At 42.6% G+C, this 27,241-nt stretch overlaps 1 protein-coding gene across 1 annotated transcript in view; it reads left to right on the top strand.

Moving 5' to 3' along the window:
• acap3a (ArfGAP with coiled-coil, ankyrin repeat and PH domains 3a) overlaps positions 1 to 27,241 on the top strand; it is a 74,713-nt gene that overhangs the window by 28,868 nt on the left and 18,604 nt on the right. Inside the window, exons 3-12 of the mRNA XM_056273498.1 lie at positions 4,178 to 4,297; positions 5,160 to 5,213; positions 13,447 to 13,505; positions 14,948 to 15,131; positions 16,154 to 16,198; positions 16,396 to 16,491; positions 17,086 to 17,160; positions 18,752 to 18,763; positions 25,837 to 25,949; positions 26,886 to 26,937. Of these exons, the coding sequence (XP_056129473.1) occupies positions 4,178 to 4,297; positions 5,160 to 5,213; positions 13,447 to 13,505; positions 14,948 to 15,131; positions 16,154 to 16,198; positions 16,396 to 16,491; positions 17,086 to 17,160; positions 18,752 to 18,763; positions 25,837 to 25,949; positions 26,886 to 26,937 (810 nt within the window). The remainder of the gene's footprint in view (positions 1 to 4,177; positions 4,298 to 5,159; positions 5,214 to 13,446; positions 13,506 to 14,947; positions 15,132 to 16,153; positions 16,199 to 16,395; positions 16,492 to 17,085; positions 17,161 to 18,751; positions 18,764 to 25,836; positions 25,950 to 26,885; positions 26,938 to 27,241) is intronic.

The raw sequence follows: 27,241 nt of genomic DNA, 5'->3' as shown, positions 1-27,241 counted from the left end.
AAGCTGTTCCTGTTTTTTGATCTACAGTTGTTTTTATGTTTTTATATTAGGTCTCAGTATCGTAAAAGTAGAGTAACATGTGGCTTCCCGCAAGGGAGAACTACTGTTGCATTATTTACTGTTGCTTGAAAATGACAGATTTATTTCGATAGAAAGCACCGTCGTGCAGGTCCAAGGCAAGCATCTTGTGATATTCTGGGATCCATTACAAAATAATCCAGGATGCTGGAAGATCTGTCTACAGCACAACCCATGCTCTTAAATGAAATGCAATTGGAGATCTCTGTTGCAGGATTAAAGGATGATTGTTGTTTAAGTGTCACACCACTGTGAACCAGAGATGGGTTTACAAACACAGAGATTATCACAGTAACATCCACTCTTTACATTGGCCTTTGCAGATTTGGATTATTTTCAGGCCAGTAGGGGCACTGGATCAGAAACAACACAAATGGTGGTTTTTGAGCCCATTTTACTGGAACTCTGGATCCTTTTTTAGCAACGCACATGCACATCATCCACTAGTATTCTGCAGCATGCTTCCAACTACTACTACTACTGCTACTACCACCACCTTTGGCTGCTCTCGTTATGGGTCGCCACAGTGGATCATCCATTTCCATCTCTTCCTGTCCTCTGCATCTTCCTCTGTCACGCCAGCCACCTGCATGTCTTCTCTCGCCACATCCATAAACCTCCTCTTTGGCCTTCCTCTTTTCCTCTTCCCTGTCAGCTCTATATTCAGCATCCTTCTCCCAATATACCCAGCATCTCTCCTCCACACATGTCCAAACCATCTCAATCTTGCCTCTCTTGCTTTGTCTCCAAACCGCTCAACCTGAGCTGTCCCTCTAATATACTCATTCCTAATCCCGTCCTTCTTTGTCATTCCCAATAAAACTCTTAACATTTTCAATTCTGCCACCTCCAGCTCGACCTCCTGTGTTTTAGTCAGTGCCACTGTCTCCAAACCCCCCCCCCATATATATATATATATATATATATATACATATCAAATTTTTTTCCTGAAACCGTCAATGGTGTTGATAGAAGTGGTCAACTAATGAGGAGCGGAATATCAATACAGATGCAGGAAAAAAACTTTTAATACATAACAGTACAAGCTTGTTTTGTGCGTTGTGCACTCATCAGCTGCTAATGTCTCAGAGAATTTACTTGAATAACTGGATTATTTATATATATATATATATATATATATATATATATATAGTTAGATAGATAGATAGATAGATAGATAGATAGATATTCTGCTTCTCATTTGTTGAGCACTTTTTTCCGAAAAAAAAATGCTATATATATATATATATATATATATATATATCCATTCCATCCATTATCTTGACCGCTTATTATAATATTGAAGAAACACTCTATGTGATGGACGGTAATCTCCCTCAGTCTTGCCTAACATTTCAGCTCAGGTTTTTTGAGATGTGACATGACAGGAGGAAATTGGTACTCCCTAAAACATTAGAATCCATTAAAGTGGTTTTCAAAGCATCTGGTTACCCCTTAACAAGGCAGCCTGATGCTTCGCCTGTAATGCAGAAGTCCATCTGTTCCTTTCAGCCTTGCATTACTGTATGTGTGTTTGTCAGTGAGAGCCACTGCATTGTTCAGTGAGCCGCAGCTGTTAACTAGTGAAATGTAGCCCAGTGATGGTATTGTGTCTACGCTGAACTGTTTGCCAAATTTGTCTCGCAATGAGGACAATTCCCAGAATTCAGATTTATTTTCCTTTTCTTGGACAATCCTTAAACAATGTAATCGGGAAATGCCAATATCTGAAATTCTTGGAGTGATTTAGTGTTGTTTTCTGGACTCTGCATGAGAGACGCTAATCGAGTTTGACAGTTAGAAAATGTCCCTATGCGAAACAAAGAATCGGAACAAGAAACTTTTTAGTCAATAATTCATATTGTGTTTTCCCTCTGAGGCCTTTGATCTAGATTACCACTCCATGCATCCAAAATCATGTCCTCCCCTATGGCAAGGGATTGATTTTCTTTCTCAATAAGTTATAAAGATGTTTAATGACAAACATCATCCTTTGATTTTCCCACCAAAGAGCTTTATTTTTATTTAGGATCCCCCCCCCTTTTTCTCCCCAGTTGTACTTTGCCAATTACCTCACTTTTCTGAGCTGTCCCAGTTGCTGCTCCACCCTCTCTGCCGATCCCGGGAGGGCTGCAGACTACCACATACATCCTCCGATACATGTGGAGTTACCAGCTGCTTCTTTTCAGCTGACATTGAGGAGTTTCGCCAGGGGGACGTAGCATGTGGGAGGATAACACTATTCCCCCAAGTTCCCCCTCGCCCCTGAACAGGCCCCCCGACCGACCAGAGGAGGCGCTAGTGCAGCGACCAGGACACATACCCACATCCAGCTTCCCACCCGCAGACACGGCCATTTGTGTCTTTAGGGTTGCCCGACCATGCCGGAGGTAACAAAGGGATTCAAACAGGTAATCCCTATGTTGGTAGGCAATGGAATAGTCCGCCAGGCCGCCTGGACGCCCCTGCCAAAGATCTTTGAAGTGTCATGTAATTACTCTGTATACAGCATGTATCATGGATGCTTTGACCATGCTGATAGTTTAGACATGAAGTTAGGAGTTTGTATTTTTTTGCAGAGATTTTTTCCTCATTCTGTTTCACCATTTGCTTCAACACAGTTTACTTCTCATGTTTGGACACACAGATGGGTATTACAGTAGCAGTGCCCCAACTGTCAAATCTCTAATCCTCGAATCCTCCCGCCTTTTTTCTGCGTGAACCAACAGGTGGGATTCCATACTCAACGTCCGCCATAGGCAGTCCGTTCTCAGTTCATTCTCAACCCATTCCCAGCCCTACAGGGCTCCTTCTGGGGATTGCGGAGATGGACAAAATATCTTAGTATCAAGTCTGGCTAGCAGCTGAGAGGAAATGAGACATTGCTGGAGAAGAGAGCATTAAGAGTAAAGAGAGAGGGAGAGCAGAGGGGAAAATCACTCCTCTCACTAAAGCAGAAGCAAACCAGTTGATTGTTAATAAAACAGATTGTATGGTATAGATCACAGATCTAGCAAAAAGAATTCGATTCTCATGACAAGGCTTTTTGTCACTGCGAAGTGTCTCATTTTGCATTTGACCCAGGGAAAATGTATAGTGTATTATGTTCACTGCAGTGCTTTATCAAGAAATTTTTTTTAAAAATTTATTTTCAAAATTTATTTTTTAACCCCCCCACCTTTTCACCCCAGTTGTACTTGGCCAATTACCCTATTTTTCTGAGCCGTCTTGGTCGCTGCTCCACCTCCTCTGCCGATCCGGGGTGGGCTGCAGACTACCACATGTCTCCTCCGATACATGTGGAGTCGCCAGCCGCTTCTTTTCACCTGACAGTGAGGAGTTTCGCCAGGGGGACGTAGCGTGTGGAAGGATCACGCTATTTCCCCCAGCTCCCCCTCCCCCCTGAACAGGCGCCTCGACCGACCAGAGGAGGCGCTAATACAGTGACCAGGACACATACCCACATCCAGCTTCTTACCCGCAGACACGCCCAGTTGTGTCTGTAGGGATGCCCAACCAAGCTGGAGGTAACGCGGGGATTTGAACTGGCGATCCCCAAGCTTTTTTGACTGAGATATACGTAAGCTTAAAACATTCATGTTAACAGTAACCAACGTGTCACTATATGCTGAATTACCAGTTTCTTTTTTCAAATTCCCAGTCCTGGATATTGGAGTAAGCCGCTGTCGTATTAACATGTGTGCATGCTGGTGTCACAGCCTTGCATATGGACCCCACCTGAGAACCCACCACCACACGTTAGCAGCAAAGGTGGTAATTTAAGCCTAAGGGAACGTGCGATGGTATGGTGCTCATTTTCTCCTTTGGCGGTCATTTCAAACATTTCGAAAGGGACTGCAATGTGGCTTTCTGCTTTGATGTCCAGCAGTTAAGCAAATGCATATGATGCAAATTCACATGAGCGGCTGCCTTCAGGTTCGGACTGCAGCTCAGGGAAACTGGCACGAGGTTTCTCGCACCCTGCTCAGCCCTGTCTGAGATGATACAGAATCACTCACTACCACCCTACAAATATGCCACTGTACACAAATTGTATATTCACTAATCCTCTTCATCTCTGTCTCTCTCTCCTTCCTAGCTAGTGAAGCTTTGCAGTGGGATGATTGAGGCAGGGAAGGCATATGTCACGGCCAACAAGCTCTTTGTCAATGGGATCCGGGACCTGTCTCAGCAGTGCAAGAAGGATGAAATGATCTCGGTGAGGCTCTGATGAGTAAAAAGAAAATGATTCCACTTTATTTTCTATAAAGCCTCTGATATAGCAATATTGTAATGTAACTGCCTTTTTTTTTAACATATTTCACTGTGACTAATACTAATAGTATGCAGAACTATCAGTGATAAATCCACTGGGAGAGGTACTTTCCTGGTCTCTAACTGTTAGCCTTAGTGTTGTGTGTGTGTGTGTGTGTGTGTGTGTGTGTGTGTGTGTGTGTGTGTGTGTGTGTGTGTGTGTGTGTGTGTGTGTGTGTGTGTGTGTGTGTGTGTGTGTGTGTGTGTGTGCGTGTGCATGTGTGTGTGCAAGTATGAGTAAACCTGATTACTAATGGATTTAGTGAGTAAAGATCATATCAGGCTTGTAAACTTACTCCTGGCCAAGTCTCCACATTCGATCTTCAAAGCTGGCCAGCGGTACAAGGCTTTTTTTTGTCGTTGAAATTACACATGAGTGAAAGCGGTCTTGGCTTTTACTCATATGACTAATTATGAACTTCTTATTAAACTCTTGTTTATATTTGAATTTTCCATCTCGAAAATAAGCTGAATCAGACCTACAATTACAGTTTCTGTTTACTGTGCAAGATTTGAAGAAAATAGTCCTTGTGTACAAAGCTCATTAGTAGCCAAATTGCATTTAATTTTAACCTTTGAATGCTAACGTTTGTCATGTTGTCCGTGAAATGAAAATAAAACCAAGTTTATTTACTTCATTAGCCTCTGGAGTAATCAAACCAGCAGTTGCAATACAGTTTTTGATGTAGCGTATGATACTACTGCTACCGTTAAAGAATGCTTCACATATAATAAGCATAAGCTATTGTGTGTTATTTTCATTGTAGGAGTGCCTGGAAAAGTGTGGGGAAAGCCTCCAAGAAATTGTCAACTACCACATGGTAAGTCAGTGCGTTCCTCAGACGGTCCCCACATGCTCCATCCACACAGAGTGAGCCACGTCTACGGAGACCGTTACTATGATATCACCCCATCTTGAAATACGAACATTGACCGGCATTTAGGATTTCACTGGGGTCCTGTGTCCCCTTAAGTACAATACCGAGGGTCAAGCTGATCTGTATTTTAAGTGATTCCACATGCAGCTCTTCTTTCACACATCATTAACTCTGCCTGTGTCTGTCACAGTATTCCCACGTGTGGGCTCACAAAATAGCTGTTTGTATCCGTCAATCAGAATTGTGGCACATTTCATGGTGGCTCAGGGAAAATAAATGCCATTCCTTCCACACGTTAATATTTTTCATCCCATTCAATTGCATGACACATTGGACAAGGCCATTTTGGGGAATTTCCTGTTGATAACCTCTGCATGATGGGCTGATGCATACAGATGACTCAGAAGGCCATTTTTCTTTCATTGTTGCTCACCTTATTTAGCCACGTAATTGTAGCCCCTAATGTTAAAAAGATGGTCTGTGCCGCACTGCTGTGCCGGTTTTCCTTCCTTCTTTAAAAGCCCCCAGACCCCCTGCCTTCCCTGCCTCTCCGAGGTCCTTTGAAGTCCATTAGCTTGAACCCGTTGCGTGTTTGATAAAGCTTTAAAAAGAAGCGCGTGTCTGGATCGCATTCCTTTTGATGCTGCAACAAAGATGTGTGATAGCAAATCACCAGCCCTTGATCTACTGGAAGAGAGACAGGTCAGCGCTACAAATGGTCAGGGTCACTGAGGCAAGCATGGATTAGCATTAGTTGTAGAACAGTGATGGCCTTGTATGACCCAGACATCTCACATAAGGCTGTACTATGTGTTAGATATTTGCAGATTTTTGTGTGTTTGCACACATGCATGTGCATATGAACTGCATGTGTATGGACTATATATACTTGTATTTATACAAAACAGACCAATGTAGTGCTGTGTGTGTGTGCGTGATCACAGATTGACATGAGCGGAACTTGCGGACAAGGCAGTGAAGCGATGAGTAAATATGCCACAGGTTATCATCATGGGAAATGAGAGGAAGGGCTCCTCACATTCTAGCCCCGGAGTGCCAAAAGGCAGATTGAGGGCATGGTGACAAGCAGACAGGGCCTGTAATGCAGTATGAATGCTATGCATCAGTCCCTCATCTCTGAAGAACTGAGCAACAAGACTGTCATCCAGCCAAACATCGTCAAATTGCTGCATTATTTTACATTTGTTGACAGCTACACACAAGTATCAGGGGCATTAGATAAGATGTAATGAAAGCAATTAACATGACAACATGTTTTTAATGAAATGCAATCTTACGAAGAATTGTTCAACTAATCACAGCCTGTTTTTATCTACAGTGCCGCTATTGTTATTCATATCTGTGCTGTGGCCATTTTGGTCTTTGTAGAGATATTTAAATTACGAAATTTGGACTGATCTTGTGCCTCGATCCACTGCCAGCAGGCTCTAGTTCTAGTTCCTCCGTCCATTTGCTAAGCTGTCTGTCGGTCCGATTGGCTGATTCTTTGTTTCTCTTACTCTCAGGGCCTGTCACTATGCCACATTTTTTGACAGAGAAAGCACAATTTGGCCTGGTACCAGCTGGCCTGTCCACTGAAAGCTCAGCTGGGTGTTCAGTCCCTGGCTACCCTTCTTCGTTCTCGCTAATGCATTAGAGCCAAGAGCCTGACCGGACACTAATACAACAAGCTCTCAGAAGATTTCTTTGTTATATTGATGTGGAAACAAAACAGGGAGGGGGGTGGGGGATAGGGGCAGCAGCAATATAGAGTGTGATATTGAATAGATAAGAGAGATTAGAGGCTTCAAAGAAATGGTAATAGCATTAGTGATGATGTGAACCTTGCGCAGATTACACCGAGGCCAGTGTCGCCATCCGCTGATATTAAATGACTTGCCTACATCAGAATCAGAATACTTTATTCATCCCCGGGGGGAAATGTGGTCCTATTACAGACACTCACGCTCTAGTAAGGAAAAAAACTAACAACATACAAGATAGAAAGAAGAAAATAGAAAATATGTAAACATATGTGCACCATGCTCCAGCATATAACACCCTATCTATACTGTATTACTGCAGCATGAAACAAACGCTATTACATAGATGTAGTATGTATGTATGAAACAAATTACATATATGGAGACATACAGACTGAAGCATTTAAATGCACTGCTGGAATCTTGATGCCTTTCCTTTTGACTCAACAAAGACAACATTTCGAGTGAACTATGTAGCCCGACTGTAGCCAAAGAACCCATGCAGCGCTGTAATGAATAAGACATGATGATGGTTATATCTGCCACTTATGACGGATGTCCCACTGTGTGCAAATGTGCGCAGTGCAGCTGCCACTGTGCCGACCCTGCGGGGTGGGCACTCCTGAATACTAAACGAGCCCATACAAATGGGACTGTTGAGTGCCAAGTGCTCTTGTCACAACCAGACCCTGGGGACTGCACAACCCACACCCATAAAATGTATACTGGGGAGACACATGTTTTGAACTAGGTAGCGTGAATATTTGCACATACAAGCAAGCAAATGGGCCCAAAAATAAAAAAGAGAATGTCTGGCCCTGCTTTCCCTCCATTTCCTGATAGCTTTGTCATCTTGCCAGTCCAATACCACACAACAGAACAAACAGGCTCTGTTTGCATGAATGTGTCGTGAAAGCCAAGTATAGCTCCTTAGCTTAACTTAAGCTCAGGGACTGGATGTCTCCACAAATCTTAGGGTTTCACAATAGATTTTTACATTCTCTGGGAACAGCAGAAACATCAGCAGAATGAAGCCAATGTTTCGACATCGCTGTTTTACCCAAGCATAAAACTTCATATGCATACTTGATGAATTATTGACATACTTTTGACTCTCTGAACATCCGTAAGAAACGAGGGGCGAGCGAGGCGAAGATGTGAAGGGAGACTTAACATCTGAGATGCTTGGTTTTAATGTAATAAACCAGCAGCTGAACACTATTTGCACATGATATTGAGGTGTATAGAGATGTATGGAGGTGTATAGAGATGGTGTGTGTGTGTGTGTGTGTGTGTGTGTGTGTGTGTGTGTGTGTGTGTGTGTGTGTGTGTGTGTGTGTGTGTGTGTGTGTGTGTGTACGTACATGGTATGGCGACGGTATGGAGGTGTATGGAGTAGGGATGGGTCAGAATAGACTAGTTGAACAACAGGCGGCCCATGACAGGGTGGAATATAACCATTAACAGTTGTTAGTTATTCATCATGTCGACACAAAATGTAATCCCATTAGCAGTTTTACCATAAAGCATAACTCTTCTATGTCTGTAGGTTATTTAAAGGGAAAGTCATGTATATATTTTTTTAACCTCAGCCCTATTTTCCTGTCACTATGAGTCAAACTGAGCGATGGGTAGTAGAATCTTTTAAATGGATTCAGTATTGAGCAAACTCACGTCAACGGACTATAATAATAATAATTTTATTTATATAGCACTTTTCTAAAACAATGTTACAAAGTGCTTCACAAAAAAAAGATAAAACCAGACAAGGAAAAAATAAGAGTAAGATCAAATAATACATCATCATAAGATCATCATATTCGTCGTACATTTTATAAGTCCATTATATTTCTGTTTGTCCTCTTTCAAGGTTGTATTCTGTAAATTGTGTAACCACAACATCCATTGCACATTGTCTGTCTTGGGAGAGAGTGCTTTGAGTGGCTGTTGGAGCTACAAAAGCACTATATAAATGCAACTTGATTGATTGATTGAAGTAAGAGTATAAATAAAAACAAATATCAAACATTTGTAAAAGCTTTCATAAAAAGAAAAGTTTTGAGACGAGATTTAAAAGAAGCTCGAGACTTAGTTCGTCTTAACTCAACAGGAAGAGAGGTCCATAGTGTGGGGGCTCTAACAGCAAAAGCCCGATCACCCTTTGTAACAAACAGAGACCTGGGAATAACTAGCAGGGCTCCATCTGCAGACCTTAATGGTCAAGGGGGGACATACCAAATCAATAAATTACAAAAGTATGAAGGAGCAAGACCATTTAAAAGTGAGCAGTGAAATTTTAAAATCAATTCGAAATATAACAGGGAGCCAGTGTAGGGAGGCAAGCACAGGAGTGATATGATGCCTCCTTGTCCTGGTAATGAGCCGAGCCGAGGCGTTTTGTACCAACTGCAGACGGTGGAGGGAGCCCTTGCTGATACCAGAATAAAGTGCATTACAGTAGTCGAGCCGAGAATAGATAAAAGTGTGTACAACTTTTTGCAAATCGGTAATTGATAAAAATTACCGAATTTTGGAGATTAGCTTGGGTTGGAAAAAGCATGACTGAACGTGTTTAATTTGATCATCAAAACTGAGGTTAGCAACAAATATTGCCCAATCTTGCGAGGACTACTACTGCACACCAAGATGCAATGTAATCCTTAGGAGCAATTGCACTCTGCAAATAACATGCAGTAAAAGAGCTGTTTTTTGGCACCAACAGGCTCGAAATGTTTTTAGATGTGTCTAAAAACACCTTCCATTATGAAAAGACAATCCCAGTGCAGTCAGTCAGTGCAGCGATAGAACTTATTTACATCTTCTAACCAACGCTTCCACTGTTGTTTTACTGCAAAAACTCACTCCTTACAGGATTACGCAGTGGGACCTCTGCTCCGGGGTTAGAAATGGATGGATATCTATATAATTTCATGATTGATACCATGGCTAATGTTCTTTAGATTTCTCTCATAACTTTCTCACAGTGATGGTGCCAAAGAAGAGCTTATTTAGTGGATGTTATTTGGCGAGCCCCATCACCCTGGAGGATTACATTACAGCTTGGTGTGCAGTGGTTGGCTGATGCTAGCTTGCTCAATACTGAACCACTTTAAAAGGTTCTGCCTCCAATTGCTTGGTTTGACTCATAACGATGGGAAAATAAAGCCCACATGAAAAAAAAAATCTGAGTTTTCTTTAAAGTCTCCTAGTTTGCATTTGCTCAACAGAGAACACCTTTGGCATCTTGGCCCAATTACTGCAGAATATCCACAGCCACAGTCTGTCGCCGCAGACCGGCTCAGGAATGCTTGAGGCGGCACAACCCCTGGGGCCAGGAAACCTCTCAGCGCTTTTCTGCTGACAGACATACATGCACACCCACACACAACTTGGAGGTGTGCTTGTTTACTTGACAAATTTTAAGGAGTGTGGTTTACATAGAGCCACCATCCACCTCAAATCCACCCACAAGCATCCAGCAATACGTCACCCTTGCATCTAGAGGGTGCCCAGCCTTATCCTTACGCCCAACTGTTTATGACCACCACAAACGACCTACGCCTTGCTAACTTTGTTTTGACTGTCCACAGTTTGTGAGACCTCTCGATGGCATGAGGTTCCAATTCCACACAGGTTTACTTGGGTACATTACATCCCTTAACTCTAGCCTTAACCATCAGAATTATATATGCCCAACTTTTTTTGTGTTTTTTGACCCCCCCCTTTTTTTTGTTCTCCCCAATTGTTTCTGGCCAATTACCCCACTCTTCCGAGCCATCCCGGTTGCTGCTCCACCCCCTCTACCGATCTGGGGAGGACTGCAGACTACCACATGCCTCCTCCGATACATGTGGAGTCGCCAGCCGCTTCTTTTCACCTGATAGAAGTTTCGCCAGGGGAACGTAGCACGTGGGAGGATCACGTTATTCCCCCCCCCAGTTCCCCCTCCCCCTCAAACAGGTGCCCCGGCCAAAGAGAGGAGGCGCTAGTGCAGCGACCAGGACACATACCCACATCCAGCTTCCCACCTGCAGACATGGCCAGTTGTGTCTGTAGGGACACCTTACCAAGCTGGAGGGAACACAGGGATTCGAACCAGTGAGCCCTGTGTCTGTAGGCAACAGAATAGACCACTATGCTACCTGGACACCCCCTACATGCCTAACCTTAACCCAAACCTATCCCTAACCTTAACCACTAACCCAAAAAATCAGCTTTTTTCCAATTGGGGAACACAGGTTTTGTCCCCAATTGGACAAGTCATCCCCAATTAACTGGTCTTAGTTTGAAATGTGTCCCCGAAAGTAGGTACACAAGTCATCCCCAATTAACTGATCTTAGTCTCAAATGTGCCCCCCAAAAGTAGGTACACACACACACACACACACACACACACACACACACACACACACACACACACACACACACACACACACACACACACACACACACACACACACACACACACACACACAGATGGACCTGGGCGATTCTCTCTTACATCAACTGCGGGTGATTGACATCCACCTCCCAACCTGTCCCTCCATTTAAGAGTGATCCAGCACTACTCTGGAGGGTTAGTCTCATTTCTGCTTGCAGAGGAAAGGTCTGCTCTCCAATTAGCATATTTATGGATGGCTGGATGCGGCGAACTCTCGTGTAGGTCTGGAGGAGTTTCTTTGTTCGTTAATCAAGCACAACTGACATCTTCTGACGTGATCGTTGAAATACAAAGCACCCAACAGGAAGAGAGGCCTGTGCTGTGGTTCCAGTCTCACACGTGGCCTTATTTGGACCCAGTAAACTTTATAGAGCAGTAAAGTGTAGCCTAACTTGCCATGTAAACAGACTCGAGCGCTCTGAGACACATGGAAAGAGACGCCACATGAAATGAAGCCGATTGCTTTATTTGAGTCATATCTCATCAGTGTATCAAGGTGTTGTACTTTCTAAGTAACCACATTATTATTACTATAGCTAATAAATAAACTATAAACAAATATGCAAAAGTAAGTGTTTTTTGAATAGCATTTAGGTACTACAATTTTCCATTGGTAAATAATTTGAAAAGAACCGTTTGGTATCTAATCAATTATTTAGCTGCTTAGTCTCCAAGCTCTGTTGGTTCTCTTTGAAACTGCCACAAAGCCTGATTTGCTCCATCTATCTAGATCATGGTGGAAACAACAGACAGAATTTATGACTCCTCATCAGTTCTCAACATGTTTCTTTTTTACAAGTGAAACGATGCATAAACCTTGTTTTATTGAGCCATCCAAACTCAAATATTCTAATCCATTTGCATATAAAGTTGTAAAAAAACAAACAAACATCTCTTCAATTTTTGAAGAGGATGTGCAGCCTTTAAGCCAAACCCTTCAACTGTTTGGTCCAGCCAAGGTTGTCGCATCACAGCCGGGGCTTTGGAGCTTTGTCTTGAGAGTGTTTGTACGCTGCATTTGGATGCAGGCTCTGCAGTGTTGTTACAAAAACCCTCCTCCCCTCCCTATTTTTTTTTTTTTTGCTTCCTCCCTCACTTTCTGTCCCCCTGCCTCCCTCCCTCGGTGCCCGAATGACCTATTTAGCAGCAGCAGCAGCATCGGCAGCAGCATGGCAGTGGCAAACACTGAGGGCATCCTCAAATGGAGAGATGGAGGAATGCAGTGAGAGCAAAATAGACAGAATGTTGTTGTGTTTGCGTTAGAGCGGGCATGTTTGAGTCTCAGTGGTATTCCTCATCCGTTCATTTGTGTGGGCATGAAGCTGCGTCCCACGTCATTTTACATGCAGCCTGTGTAACTACTGTACTTTACCGCCCCCTGTTGGTTGGTTGGCCCTCTGCGCTTGTATTACTTGCACGGGGGATGTTCATGGTATACTGTATATACATGGCTATACTGTATATCAATGACCAGAAATTTCATCTTTGGTTACAGGTCAGTTGAATGGGAACTTAGTGAGTGAAAGCAAAAGTTGGGACAGGAATTTGAGTGATGCTTGGGGTGGCTTTCACGTGATTTTAAAATTCCTTTTGACTGAGAATAAATAAGTTTGACTGTTATTTTACATTCATACTGGTTAAGAAAAAAAATCCCAGTGGGCAACTGGGAGCATTTGCAGGGACAGTGCCAGCCAGGGCCAAGGCATCCTGACCACCCTATTTCAATGTGAAATAACACAATGACTTTGGTCTGCAGTGCATGTTATTGTGATTTTAATTTGAGTGCATGTCCTACCATACTTGATTAAATCAGTAGGTAGCAGGCCTGTTTTGAACATGGTCTCCCTTATTTGAACACATCTATGAACATGACTATCAGCTTCAGTATTAAAGGCCGAGGTATATTTCGAATATGCAGCCGCTCACAGCCAAAAAAGAAAGAGCGCTCATCTCTTCCTCTGTTTTATTTCAGATTCTGTTCGATCAAGCCCAGAGGTCTGTCAAGCAACAGTTGCACAACTTTGTAAAAGAGTAAGTAGACAAGTATTTCAAATGTGCTGCTTAAGCAAGGAAGGTCTATTGAAACTTTAACACAGAGGAAAAAAAAAACGAAATGGTACAACATTTTAAAGTTGTACCATTTCGTTATGACCGTGTATAACCCCACTATTACTTTGTAGTAGTTTAAAATGTCAGAATCCATTGCATGCGTTACATGCATGCATCCATTGCAGAATGCATTGCATTGCAGAATTCATTGCATTGCATGCAATACTTGAAAATCTTCTGAAGTTGACCCTATCTTACAGGATAATTCAATTTTTTCACAGCCTGGTTCTTATTTTCATAGATTTTGTCATCGTGCATAGCGGTAATGATGTAATTTTACTCACCGGCTTCAATGTGACGATTTTGGATATGGGGCCACCACCATACACAGCTTTACAACAGGGTGTGGGGCAACTGAACACAAGTGTCAGGCACATTTCAATAAGTCCAATTTTTATCTAAACCACATATTTGGAAGTGAAAATGAAAGTGCAGGTTGAAGGTTATTACTGAAAACGTGCAATATGGTCAACAACCATTAATTCCTGTTGGAGGAATGACCAGCCTATACTTGTGGTAGGTAGTAGTAACCATTGATAAACTATTACCAGCATGAATGAGAAGTTGTAGATAATGATTTCCCACTATCATGTACACAGTCTAATTTACACACAGTCTATTTTAGGCACTTGGATTTTTTTTGGGGGGGGGATTTTTTGTCCCCCTTTTTTCTCCCCAATTGTATGCGGCCAATTACCCCACTCTTCTGAGCCATCCCGGTCACTGCTGCACCCCCTCTGCCAATCTGGGGAGGGCTGCAGACTACCACATGCCTCCTCCAATTCATGTGGAGTCGCCAGCCACTTCTTTTCACCTGACCGTGAGGACTTTCGCCAGTGGGGTGTAGCACGTGGGAGGGTCACGCTATTCCCCCCAGTTCCCTCTCCCCTCTGAACAGGTGTGCCAACCAACCAGAGGAGGCGCTAGTGCAGTGACCAGGACACATACTCACATCCGGCTTCCCACCCGCAGACACAGCCAATTGTGTCTGTAGGGACGCCTGACCAAGCCGGAGGTAACACGGAGATTTGAACTGGGATCCCCGTGTTGGAAGGCAATGCTATGCTACCTGGACGCCCAGCGGCACTTGGATTTTTGTTGTTGTCATTGAAAGGAGCAGTTTAAGGCTTGTGTTCGGTCGCCCTGTGAGACAACCATTGTAATGCTGTGTCCAGCAATGGTCCCATAACCAACTCTCCAAAATGAAGCCTGTGAGATAAATGAGATGGCAAAAACTAATAAAAAATAAAAAACAAAAATACAAGACCCAGGTTTTGAAAGAACAGAATTATCATTTAAGGAAAACTGAGACTTTGCTGCCATACTGCTATCACACTAAACCTTTGTTTGTTTTACTATATCAGGGACGTCCGCAAGTTTAAGGAAACCAAGAAGCACTTTGATAGGGTCCGTGAGGACATGGAGATAGCCCAGGTGAAGAATGCCCAGGCACCAAGGAACAAGCCTCATGAAGTAGAAGAGGCAACCAGCACTCTCAGCATCACCCGCAAATGTTTCCGACACCTTGCTCTGGACTATGTGCTCCAGGTTAGATTAAGTCATCAAATGCATGCATTGTTGTTGATTGCTTCCACCCATGTGTTTGAATATTACCCAACCTCCTCATTTTTTTTTCTCAGCATTATTTTATTTTGACTATATGTTGTATCCTTCTCCCCGTGACTGCCTGTGGCGAACAAAGTCTAATTAAGCATGATCCCTGTGACGGTCGTTCGCCATTTGCATTCTTCATTGTGTCTGCTGGCAGCCTCTTCTTGCTCCTTTGGACCATCTTACCCTTTTTGAGTGTTAATTGAATGTGACTCCAGGCAGAGAAGGTCATTGCTGTGGGGCAATGTGCTATATATATAGTATAAGTATGAATGACCTCTCAAATCTAGCACAAGATCTCATTTAGGTTTGCACCAGCTACATTATACAATGCACCAGTGCTCTTATTCTTAATATGCTATGGTGACCATTTTTGATTCATGCACACTTTAGTCCATGTGCAGTTATTACATAATACGCACAACATGACTTACTACAGCATACGTTCTTTTACAGAATACCGTAATCTGAAGTGATTTATTAAAGAATTTCACCTGTCATGAATGTTGCATGTAGCTATCTGTTGTGACTCAGAATAACCAGGTTATTCAGGTCTGTGTACATATGTAATTATATAAGAAATGGAAACAGATGATCCGCTGTGGCGACCCCTAACGGGAGCAGCTGAAAGTAGTAGTAGTAGTACATATGTAATTATATGAAGCAAGTGTTGATGTTTTTATCCCCAGTTCTATCCGCATAAAGGCAGTTATGCAAACAATGTGGCTGTTGCTCTTTGTTGGAGCTACATGGCGTAGATTGGATGAGATGTTGTCAGTCATAAACTGTTGTCCACTAGAGGGCAGTATCACTCACTGTGTCCTTGAATTTAGCGTCGAACTAACTCGGTACTCTGAAGAGCAAAAATTCCTTTAAATCAGGAGGGAATTTGTACAAGTCAAGTCTTTCTAATGTGTAATCATTTGCAAATCACACATTTCCATCTTGTATCTCTGCAGATCAATGTCCTCCAGGCCAAGAAGAAATTTGAGATCCTAGATGCAGTAAGTACCACCTATTGTATGAATAGATTAGCAAGTGAACACTAGCTTCAAAACACATGCATCTCTTTTGGTACATTCCCCGTACAAATATTTAACTGCGTTTCATGTGAGAGAGAGCCGTCTCAACGATTATCTTTTTTTGCACGGATCAATAACAGACACATCCACATGACAACAGCTGTGTTTGTCCCCTCCAGATGCTGTCATTCATGCATGCACAGTACTCGCTGTTTCAGCAGGGCTACAACCTCCTGGATGAGATAGACCCTTACATGAAGAAACTGGCTGCTGAGGTGAGCAAAGTGGCAGGCAGCCAACGTCTTTACCATCACTCAACTATTGCTCAGTCAGCTGTACTTGTTGAATTGGTTTTGTCCTTATAACACAGGGCAGTTCCATCACTGATGCATTGGGTTTCTGCTGTGCATTTATGGAATAGTTTCTTTTGTGCATTCCATTACTTACTTGGGTTTGGGATGGTAATGAAATGCTTCTTATATCGCTGTTGGACATAGTAAAAAGAAGCTGCCGTTAGAGCAATACCAGCACCGTATTTTACATGCAACTGTCGAAACACATGTGCTGTGACACATGTTACGGAAGGCTAACATGTTTTGCATGGTGGGGGCTGATAGCTGAACAAGGAAACATGTCTATATGGTTCACTGACAATCATTGACCTAACATGTCACTGCAGCTTATAAACTCAGCTAGACAAAATTGTTGCGGTAAGTAACCGCGAATCACTTTAGCCCTCACAGTGCCTTTATAATAAGAGTTGCCCACCTGCAAAATTAAGAGTTTCACAGGATGCACCACTTTTGATTAAACAGTTCTCTGTTTACAAACGAATTTGCCTTCTTCGTGTCTGTGGATTGTATTTTTAGCTGGATCAGCTGGTGATTGATTCGGCAATGGAGAAGAGGGACATGGAGCATAAACATGCAACCATACAGCAGAGGGTACGTTTTCACCTGAATAGATTCGATTCCAATAGAATGGTGGTCTCAAATAAATAAATACTAATAATACATTTATTTAATGACCTCCTTTCCCAGACACCCATGGTCACTTTACATTTTTTTTAAAAACAAGAACTTGAATCACAGAAGTAGACAAAAGTAGATGGGAACATTATAACACTATTGGCACAGAAACGATTATAAAGACACATAACAACACTGAAAACACATGAACAATCATAATAACGTGTAAAAGCATGAAAAAATAGTTATATTACCTAGCAGAATACAGTGGGTAATGGGGAGGACCAGGGAGTGTCAGCTGTAGGCTTTCTGAAGGCAGATATGTCTGTTGCATCTTCGCTTACGTAAATTATGTATTCAGACAAAAACCCGACATAACGCTCACAGGTTAAGATCCATAAGTATGTAAAAGGTGTGCCATCGTCTCACTGGTGGTGAAGTGTCCATGGGGACTGACTTGAGAGTTTGTCTGAGATATGTGCATGCTTCACTCACATCTTCAAGAGCCAGTCGGCCACCTGGCCCAGTGCTTCTGTTGTGACTGAGGGATTAAATCTGAGAGACTGGGGAGTGTTTGATTAATCTCCATTACAAAAGCCAGGCATCGATTTGACCATTAAATCAGGTGGAATTAAATGTTTTAAGAGATGTTAATCCCACTGTTGTCTGCTGTGGATAGCAGTGATCAGCACATTAGGTGTATGCCGATGGGCCTTGCTGTGGTCTTAGTCCAGTGAAGTGCTGACCATATGGTTTGTTGACAGTTTTGCATTAAGACTGGAAGTAATAATGTGCCTTCAGATTTTTGCACATTGTGACTGTCACCTTCCCTTTGTTCGTCTACTTTTGATGTAGCCACGGTAAATGTATATTCCCTGGAGGTGCTCAAATAAAGAAATCTATGAATGCAAAGTGCACTCCCTGGCTGTTGACTGAGAAACTCTGTGTCCATATCTGGATGTTGTCCACCTCAGGATCAGTCTGTTGTAGACAGGCAGGCAGGCAGGCAGCTCTGGTCACCCCTCTCCCTCCAGGCTCTGTGGTCTGGACTGGGGATTGGAGTCCAGTGATGAGCGCCAGGTCACATGAGGCTCTCTCTATTATTGATCCTTTTTTTTTCTTCTTCTTCTTTTTAGAGCTGTTACACACAGGCTTCAAACATCCTCATTCACAACCAGTGTCACTGTGTCTGTACACAAGCAATGTCTCTCTTTGGGCCTCTGTGAAATTTGCATGTCAGGAATATGGTGTTTGGTGGATATATATATATATATATATATATATATATATATATATATATATATATATATATATATATATATATATATATATATGTAGAGAGAGAGAGAGAGAGAGAGGTTTAGTGTTCAACATAAGGGTCAGTAAGTAAGCAGGATAATCAGAGGTGCGTTGCAAGCACAAAGATTACTGTATTATCCCATTTGAACTCGTCTGCTGCTGAAGCATACCTCTTGCAGGTTCTCATGCTATGTTCTCTCTTCTCCTGTCATGGTTTCCTGCTTCCGCTGCACCTGTATGACCCAACCATTACGATCTGCTTTCTCAGACCCTCATGCAGGTGAGTACTTCTCTACTTTTTTGGGTCATTTTTCTACCAGAAATGTCCTTTTTCTTTGGAACATGGCTGTGCCTCTGTGTGAAGGGAAGAAGTGGCCCAGCCCAAAGTACAAGTACAACAACATTAAAAAGCTTCTTTTAAGTTTTTTGGAGCGGCGTAGTTCGATTTGAAAGGCCTTTTGGGGAAAGCTGTGGTACAGTCCTGAATAATTTATAAAAGACAACTTAGTTTGAATGTCTTGTAAAAATGTCTGTTGTATCAACTGAAGTGATTGCGTTGCCCTAAAAAGGATGATGAGTGATGTGCTGACCAGTGTACTGACCTTTTCCCTGGGCAGTGCATATTCAACGGTGTCTTTTTTTTCTGTCTGAATACTTTTGTGGGTTATTTTATTCGTTGCGCCTTGGCATTATTTTACCCTCTTTCTCTCTTGCTTTCTTGTTGATGAGTTATTTATGCAGTAAAAGTTGCCATGTAATCTTTCGCATGGCATAGGAAATATAAACCTATCTTTTATCAGATAAGAATCTAATTTGGAGTGATTCGATATGCAAGCTAATCAGATTGAAGAATGTTCTCGCGCACCAGTTCAGAGAGTATCCGTTTTGCTGTATTAATTTTCCTTCTTTCACCACTATCTGTTATCTTAGTCTGGCCTACTTTGTGCGTGTCTCTTCTCTTTTCCCCCAAGGAGCCCCCCCCCCCCCCACCAGAAAGTTTGAAATCACATATGAAGGGGGTTTTTTTTCCATCGCAATGAGCAATAAGCTTTGTGTAAATTTACACAGGATAAAGGGGCAGCCCTTACACAGTGCAAGCAGAGACCAGCAGAGCAGAACGGGAGTTAAAATGCTCCCATCGTTGGCCGACACTGTAGCCGGCTGGGTACACACTCCAGAGAAAGCCTGTAAATGCCAGGCTCATTTATATTTAACTGAAGTTTTAATGGAGGAGTCCTGTTCGGGGGGGGGGGGGGGTTGGCCTCCTTGGCCGTGGAGCTACAATACTATATTTCTAAATCTGTGACAGCACAGTGCTCCAAGATGCCACTTTTTAAGCTAACGCTGGTCAATGGATTTATTTTTGCTCCATAAAAAGGTAAAACTCCACAGGTCGATGATATGCCGTGTAGATGATAGCACATTGTTTTGCGCTGGGCGTTTTGAGGAGTTCGTTAACACTTTACACCCAGCTGTAAGGCGTGGAACCAAAACAACAAACTGAAAAATCAAGAAATCAGGGTATATAATGTAGTAAATCTATCCCCCCCCCCGCTTTTCCTCCCCAATTGTATCCAGTCAATTACCCTACTCTTCCGAGTTATCCCAATCACTGCTCCACCCCGTCTGCCGATCTGGGGAGGGCTGCAGACTACCACATGCCTCCTCTGATACATGTGGAGTCACCAGCCGCTTCTTTTCACCTGACAGTGAGGAGTTTCGCCAGGGGGATGTAGCGCAGGAGAGGATCACGCTATTCCCCACAGCCCCCCCCCCCCAAACAGGCGCCCCGACCGACCAGAGGAGGCGCTACTGTAGCGACCAGGACACATACCCACATTTGGCTTCTCTCCTGCAGACACGGGCAATTGTGTCTGTAGGGACGCCCGACCAAGTCGGAGGCAACACGGGGATTCGAACTGATGATCCCCGTGTTGGTAAGCAACGGAATAGACTATTACTCTACCCGGACACCTATAAATCTAAATTAATAGAGAAAATATAAATATTAATTTTAGGTTACAGAAAGGCCAAAGCTTTCCATACAACTGTAATTCTCTTGTAGTGTGCCTGATTAATATCACACTACTATGATGGGACACCGCTCATTACGGTTTCTAGCCATTTTGTTTGTTCATTCTCATTTTTGAAAGCTTTAACAAAAAATAGGGGCAGCGAAAGACGTTGACACTCCTCTCTCTTTTAATATCCTTAACGATATGCTTTTTCTTTCTACCCCTGTTCATTAGAGGAATCAGACATCATACAGAGGTGTCTAGAGAGAACTGCAGCTTGAAAGGACTCTGTCGAGGGGATGATGTTAAGATGGGGGAGATGGAGTCTCTTACATTGCTACTGTTGTTAACTCCATGACCAGCTAGCCTATTAAATGCATCATCATTAAAAATTTTCCTCTGCATTTCTGGCCACCACATAAATAGGTGTTTACATTTTTCGGGGCAGTTTAAGCGTTTTCATCATGGACGGGAACTTCAATTGCAGGAAAATATCTGAATGTACTGTTTCATTCAGTTTTATCACTGACCTAGTACAAGCTTAGTCAGTCACAGGGTAGTATCTGAAAATACCTTGGAGGTCTTGGGTGCTTTGGGGACAGTGTGGATATCAGAGTGGACCAGGTGCTCTGAGGATTAAGTGGTGTAGTCTGAGCAGACGCCAGTCAAATCAGTACGGTGGGATGGGATGAAGGCACCGAGCCAGTCCCTAACAGATGCGAGCCTCCACCTTAGGCATGGTGAGAGACAGAAGGATCTTTCAGACAATGGACGAATGTTTCACAGCAGACCAGGTAATTAGTACTACCAACTGTGCTCACCATTTGGCTTTTGCATAGCCTGTAGTCCTTCCTGTGTAGAATACCAGGTGGACGGAGAATCAGGACATGTTGCCTTTACTATCTGCTGTTCCTGTTGTAAGGCGCAGAGTTGCCAGATCTATTCATTCACCTTTATTTGTGCCAGACATTTAAAAGTCTCTGTTTCCCGACTCAATCAATAATTCACCCATGTGCAATTTCCATCTCTTTGACGTTGGATCATTAAAAATAGATGTCCTTTTTTTGTGCTCTCGAGAGATTGCGGAGTACCCAACAGCAGAGCTTGTGCAGTATTTATAGCATTGCCTCCCATGTTTGTGATGTTATCATGTTAAAGTTGTGCTTGGCGATATGGAGAGTATCATAATCACGATAATTGTAGGGAATTTTACACCCTATCAAAATATGTCACAATAGCTGGTGAAATGTGCAAAAATGCCATGTTTAAGAGTCTGCCCGAAATTCATCCCACTGAACAGTTAGATGACGTAAAGTATGAAATCAAACCAAAATTACTTTTCAAATACTACTTCACATATTTCAGACCTGATTCTTAGGTAATAGATTCTCATTGTTAATTTAGGCAACAAATTTGCCTAAAAAATAAAATAATTAACAAACAAACAAACAAACAAACAAATAAATGGGGAAATGATGCTAGACTCCTGGCTCGGGTCCTCGGCTGTTCAGGTGGCGTCTGGACAATGCTTGGCATCCTCCTCATCATATTCTTCATATATTTTATAGTTGCATTACAATTCTGTTGTCCTCTTTCAATGTTGTAATCTGTAAATTGTGTAAACACAACATCCATTGCATGTCTGTCTGTCTGTCTTGGGAGAGAGAGCCCTCCTCTGTTGCTCTTCCTGAGGTTTCTTCCTGTTTTTTCTCCCTGTTAAAGGTTTTTTTTTTTAGGGAGTTGTTCCTTATCCGATGCGAGGGTCTAAGGACAGGATGTTGTGTTGCTGTAAAGCCCCCTGATGCAAACTTGTAATTTGTGATATTGGGCTGTGCAATTAAGATTGACTTGACTTGACTTGAGCGTGAGTGTCTGTAATAGAACCCAGTTTCCCCTCTGATTCCGAGTGACTATGACAACATCAGAATGTCACGCCTGTTAAGCTTTGGAACTACACTACCGTTCAAAAGTTTGGGATCACCCAAACAATTTTGTGTTTTCCATGAAAAGTCACACTTATTCACCACCATATGTTGTGAAATGAATAGAAAATAGAGTCAAGACATTGACAAGGTTAGAAATAATGATTTGTATTTGAAATAAGATTTTTTTTACATCAAACTTTGCTTTCGTCAAAGAATCCTCCATTTGCAGCAATTACAGCATTGCAGACCTTTGGCATTCTAGCTGTTAATTTGTTGAGGTAATCTGGAGAAATTGCACCCCACGCTTCCAGAAGCAGCTCCCACAAGTTGGATTGGTTGGATGGGCACTTCTTTGAGCAGATTGAGTTTCTGGAGCATCACATTTGTGGGGTCAATTAAACGCTCAAAATGGCCAGAAAAAGAGAACTTTCATCTGAAACTCGACAGTCTATTCTTGTTCTTAGAAATGAAGGCTATTCCATGCGAGAAATTGCTAAGAAATTGAAGATTTCCTACACCGGTGTGTACTACTCCCTTCAGAGGATAGCACAAACAGGCTCTAACCAGAGTAGAAAAAGAAGTGGGAGGCCGCGTTGCACAACTGAGCAAGAAGATAAGTACATTAGAGTCTCTAGTTTGAGAAACAGACGCCTCACAGGTCCCCAACTGGCATCTTCATTAAATAGTACCTGTTAGAGCCTGTTTGTGCTGTCCTCTGAAGGGAGTAGTACACACCGGTGTAGGAAATCTTCAATTTCTTAGCAATTTCTCGCATGGAATAGCCTTCATTTCTAAGAACAAGAATAGACTGTCGAGTTTCAGATGAAAGTTCTCTTTTTCTGGCCATTTTGAGCGTTTAATTGACCCCACAAATGTGATGCTCCAGAAACTCAATCTGCTCAAAGAAGTGCCCATCCAACCAATCCAACTTGTGGGAGCTGCTTCTGGAAGCGTGGGGTGCAATTTCTCCAGATTACCTCAACAAATTAACAGCTAGAATGCCAAAGGTCTGCAATGCTGTAATTGCTGCAAATGGAGGATTCTTTGACGAAAGCAAAGTTTGATGTAAAAAAAATCTTATTTCAAATACAAATCATTATTTCTAACCTTGTCAATGTCTTGACTCTATTTTCTATTCATTTCACAACATATGGTGGTGAATAAGTGTGACTTTTCATGGAAAACACGAAATTGTTTGGGTGATCCCAAACTTTTGAACGGTAGTGTATATAAAGTCTGACTGTTCCAAGCAAGGTTCCCATTTGAAAGTTAACTGCAGCAGTGACAGGACCAGCATAAGGGATACAGCGGTTGCGTGTTCGTAGCTGCCTTTTTCTCCCAGACTGCAACTAAAGGCTGCACTAGTGTTTGTTTGGTGAACTGGGCTGCCTGCCAGACAGATCCGTTCAGGGTCAACGTGGGAGCGAATCTCCCCCCTCCTTAACAAGGGAGGTGGGTTTTAAGGGAGTTGTTGAAGCTGAGACAGCCTACGGTGCGGCGTAGCCCGCCATTCTCCCACAGCGTCCTGCCAGGGAAATATTGGCAGCTGTATGATAATTAGTTGTGATCCTGAGCCTCACAAGGCAGCAGGCAGGTTCTTACAGTGGAGAGAGCAGAATTAAACAGCATACAAATGCTCGCTGCTACCGGCTGCGTCTACCACCCACTTTGAGCGCTTCTGTGGATCCTCTACGTCTCAGTAGACATGCTTATACTCTAAGGATTTATTTTTTTCAACTTTTTTCAAAGTTTTTTATGCTTTTTCACCCTTTTTTTTGCACTTGTCGATGCTGTTTGGAATACACTAACCGATTGCAAATGAAGCTCTTTTGGCGTTGGACTCGCACATTGGTAGGTTGATACGTACTTGTCAGTGGAGTAACATTTGTGTATATAGTTGGAACAAGCTATCAATTGTAATGAGATGCTTCTGCCTTGGATGGGAGTAAGAAATGCCCAGTCACATGTTCCAGCATGAAGAAATATTATGACAGAGGTGGTCTGGGTTTTTGAAGATCAGGGCTGTTTGCACTGTCGAAGTCTTAGCTCTGAGGCATGTGATAGAGTATAAATGCCAAAAGACTTTTTTTTTTTTACCATCGAAAGCATGATCTCTGTCACTTCTGATGCCCTCAGACCCTTCTCTCGTGCTCTCTATTTCATGTGTGTGTGTTTTTTGATGTCCTTCCTATGTATATCGCATGGTGCATGGTGTGACAGTGACGGTTGTGACAGTTTTGCTGAATTCCTGTATATGTGTAGACTTATTCATTTCAGAAAGGAGGGTAACAGAGGGGTAATATAATGTATTATTTAGACATGCGGTGAATAGTTGATGGTGTGCTCAGAACTGCTACACATACATTTACTCTGTTATAAAACAGTGACATCAGTAACAATCAGTGTTGCATAGTATGGGTCAGCCCTGGAGTCATTTTCACAAAAAAATTTGTTTTTTTTTTGTTTTTTTGTCAGTAATCCCTCACTGCATTCATGCAGCGAGTTTACAGTGGCTTTTGAGAGATTGTGTCTGGGCTTCCCCCCCTCCCCCCAAAAAAAAGATGCATGCATATCACGTTGACATTTAGTTTTCTCACAAGATGCATTAATTTGCTATACTTTATGCACAATATATATTTTTCACATTTTTTTAACCTGTATTCAGATCATAGGACAACTACCTTTTCTGCTACTTAACATGAAATACCAGACATACTGTATTTAAAATGGCTTCTTTTGTGTCTTCATGGAAGAACCATTCATTAAGTGGTAACAGCATCCTGCCCCTCAACGTCGACCTCTGAGCCCTTAATAGCCGTTTGTCACTTTCTGTTGGGTGGCATTTTTATGTTTTTAGAACATTTAAAACATCAGAGGGTGTTTCATTTGAATCAGATCCTGCTTATGTAATGATTTGAGTCACAGTCATATCCATTACGACTTATGAGATGCCACAGTGAATCACACGGAAAGATGGCATGCAGCTCACATGCATACATGGACTAATAAGCGATTCATTCTACATCAACGCACAATGTATGACGTTTTGGTGGTTCTACACATTATGGGCTGGACAGTGCACATCAAATAATACTACCCTCATTGGAAGAACATGCAGAGCACCAGCACGTGAAGTGCCCGAAACAGTAGGATATATGCTAACAGATGTGTTGGAATCAGCGCAGCTAATGCAAGGACTCACTTTTTTCTTTTCCTATTCGGGACAGCAAAAATTCAGATTTTCCCATGAAAAATTCAAAACATACAGAGCTCTCAACAATAGCCATCCTTCTTCTTTCCAGGTGCAGGAAGTCACACATTCTCCATACCCTTCGCCGTGCTGTATTGATTTTCCATGGGTATGATGATCAAGGTTGATTTGCGAACCTTTCTTTTTCTCTTCTTTCCAACAGGACTTCGCTTATGATGACTCTAAAGCTGAGTTCAACGTGGATGCTCCTAATGGTGTAGTAATGGAAGGCTACCTGTTCAAGAGGGCCAGTAATGCCTTCAAGACATGGAACAGGTACGTACCTAGGTGGGCAGCAGCCATGACTTATAAATATGGCACGATAAGGAAATGCCAGCCTTATAGTGTGTGCTTTATAGCTTTATGTCTTATAATGTCTTTATTATAGACTCAAGGAAGTATAGTCAAAAGGTGGAATTTAGGGCATTCAGGTGGCATGGCGGTCTATTCTGTTGCCCACCAACATGGTGATCGGCGGTTCGAATCCTCGTGTTACTTCCAGCTTGGTCAGGAGTCCCTACAGACACAATTGGCCATGTCTGTGGGTGGGAAGCCGGATGTGGGTGTGTGTCCTGGTCGCTGTACTAGCGCCTCCTCTGACCTGTTCAGGGGGGAGGGAGAACTGGGGGGAATAACATGATCCTTCCACGCGCTACATCCCCCTGGTGAAACTCCTCACTGTCAGGTGAAAAGAAGCAGCTGGCGACTCCACATGTATCGGAGGAGGCATGTGGTAGTCTGCAGCCTTCCCTGGATCGGCAGAGGGGATGGCACAGCGACTGGGACAGCTCAGAAGAGTAGGGTAATTGGCCGGGTACAATTGGGGAGAAAAAAAGGGGGGAGGTGGAATTTAATAATTTTCTGATTATAAAATATCCTGATGGAAATATCTATAATGTACAGTATTCCATTGCAATACCTTTTTTTTTATTCTGACACCGCTTTGCTTCACCAAGGCACAACTGCTGGCCAATCGCTCTTTCCTCGAGATAGGCTCAGCTGGTTGTGATGTGCATAAGTGTTATGAATTCCTCTCAAATGATTCATAGTCTTGTACTGCAAAGGAGAAATCTCATTGCACTCCATCCTTGATCAACAATGTCAAGAGCTCACCTTTCTACACTCATCCATCTCATTGAAAGATATCCATTGAAGGTGTATATTTTATTCATCTGGCTCTCTCACGCTCTTTGTCTTTGTCTCTCTTCCCAGACGCTGGTTCTCCATACAGAACAGTCAGCTGGTCTATCAGAAGAAGCTCAAGGCAAGTCCATATATCCTCTAGCTAGCCATGGTTCCTAAGGGTAGGCAGACGTGGAGATGTTAAGTGCTATTCTAATGGGGGCATGATGTTGATGGAAAGGGAGAGTGCTGCTGCTTTTGAAGTTATGGTGATCTTCTTCATTGCGATCCATCATTGCTCACTCATTCACTATATGTCTGTTTGTTTGCACTGCTTTTCCACCAAAACACAATCACCTCTAATATCTGCACGCTCAGTCTGAGACTGATGGTTTTGCACCTTCCACAGATCTTAAAACACTTTATCTTTCATGATGATAAAGCAT

This window comes from Lampris incognitus, chromosome 2 (genome assembly GCF_029633865.1).
Source record: "Lampris incognitus isolate fLamInc1 chromosome 2, fLamInc1.hap2, whole genome shotgun sequence".
Classification (NCBI taxonomy): Eukaryota; Metazoa; Chordata; class Actinopteri; order Lampriformes; family Lampridae; genus Lampris; species Lampris incognitus.
This window is presented reverse-complemented; position numbering and strand designations above follow the sequence as displayed.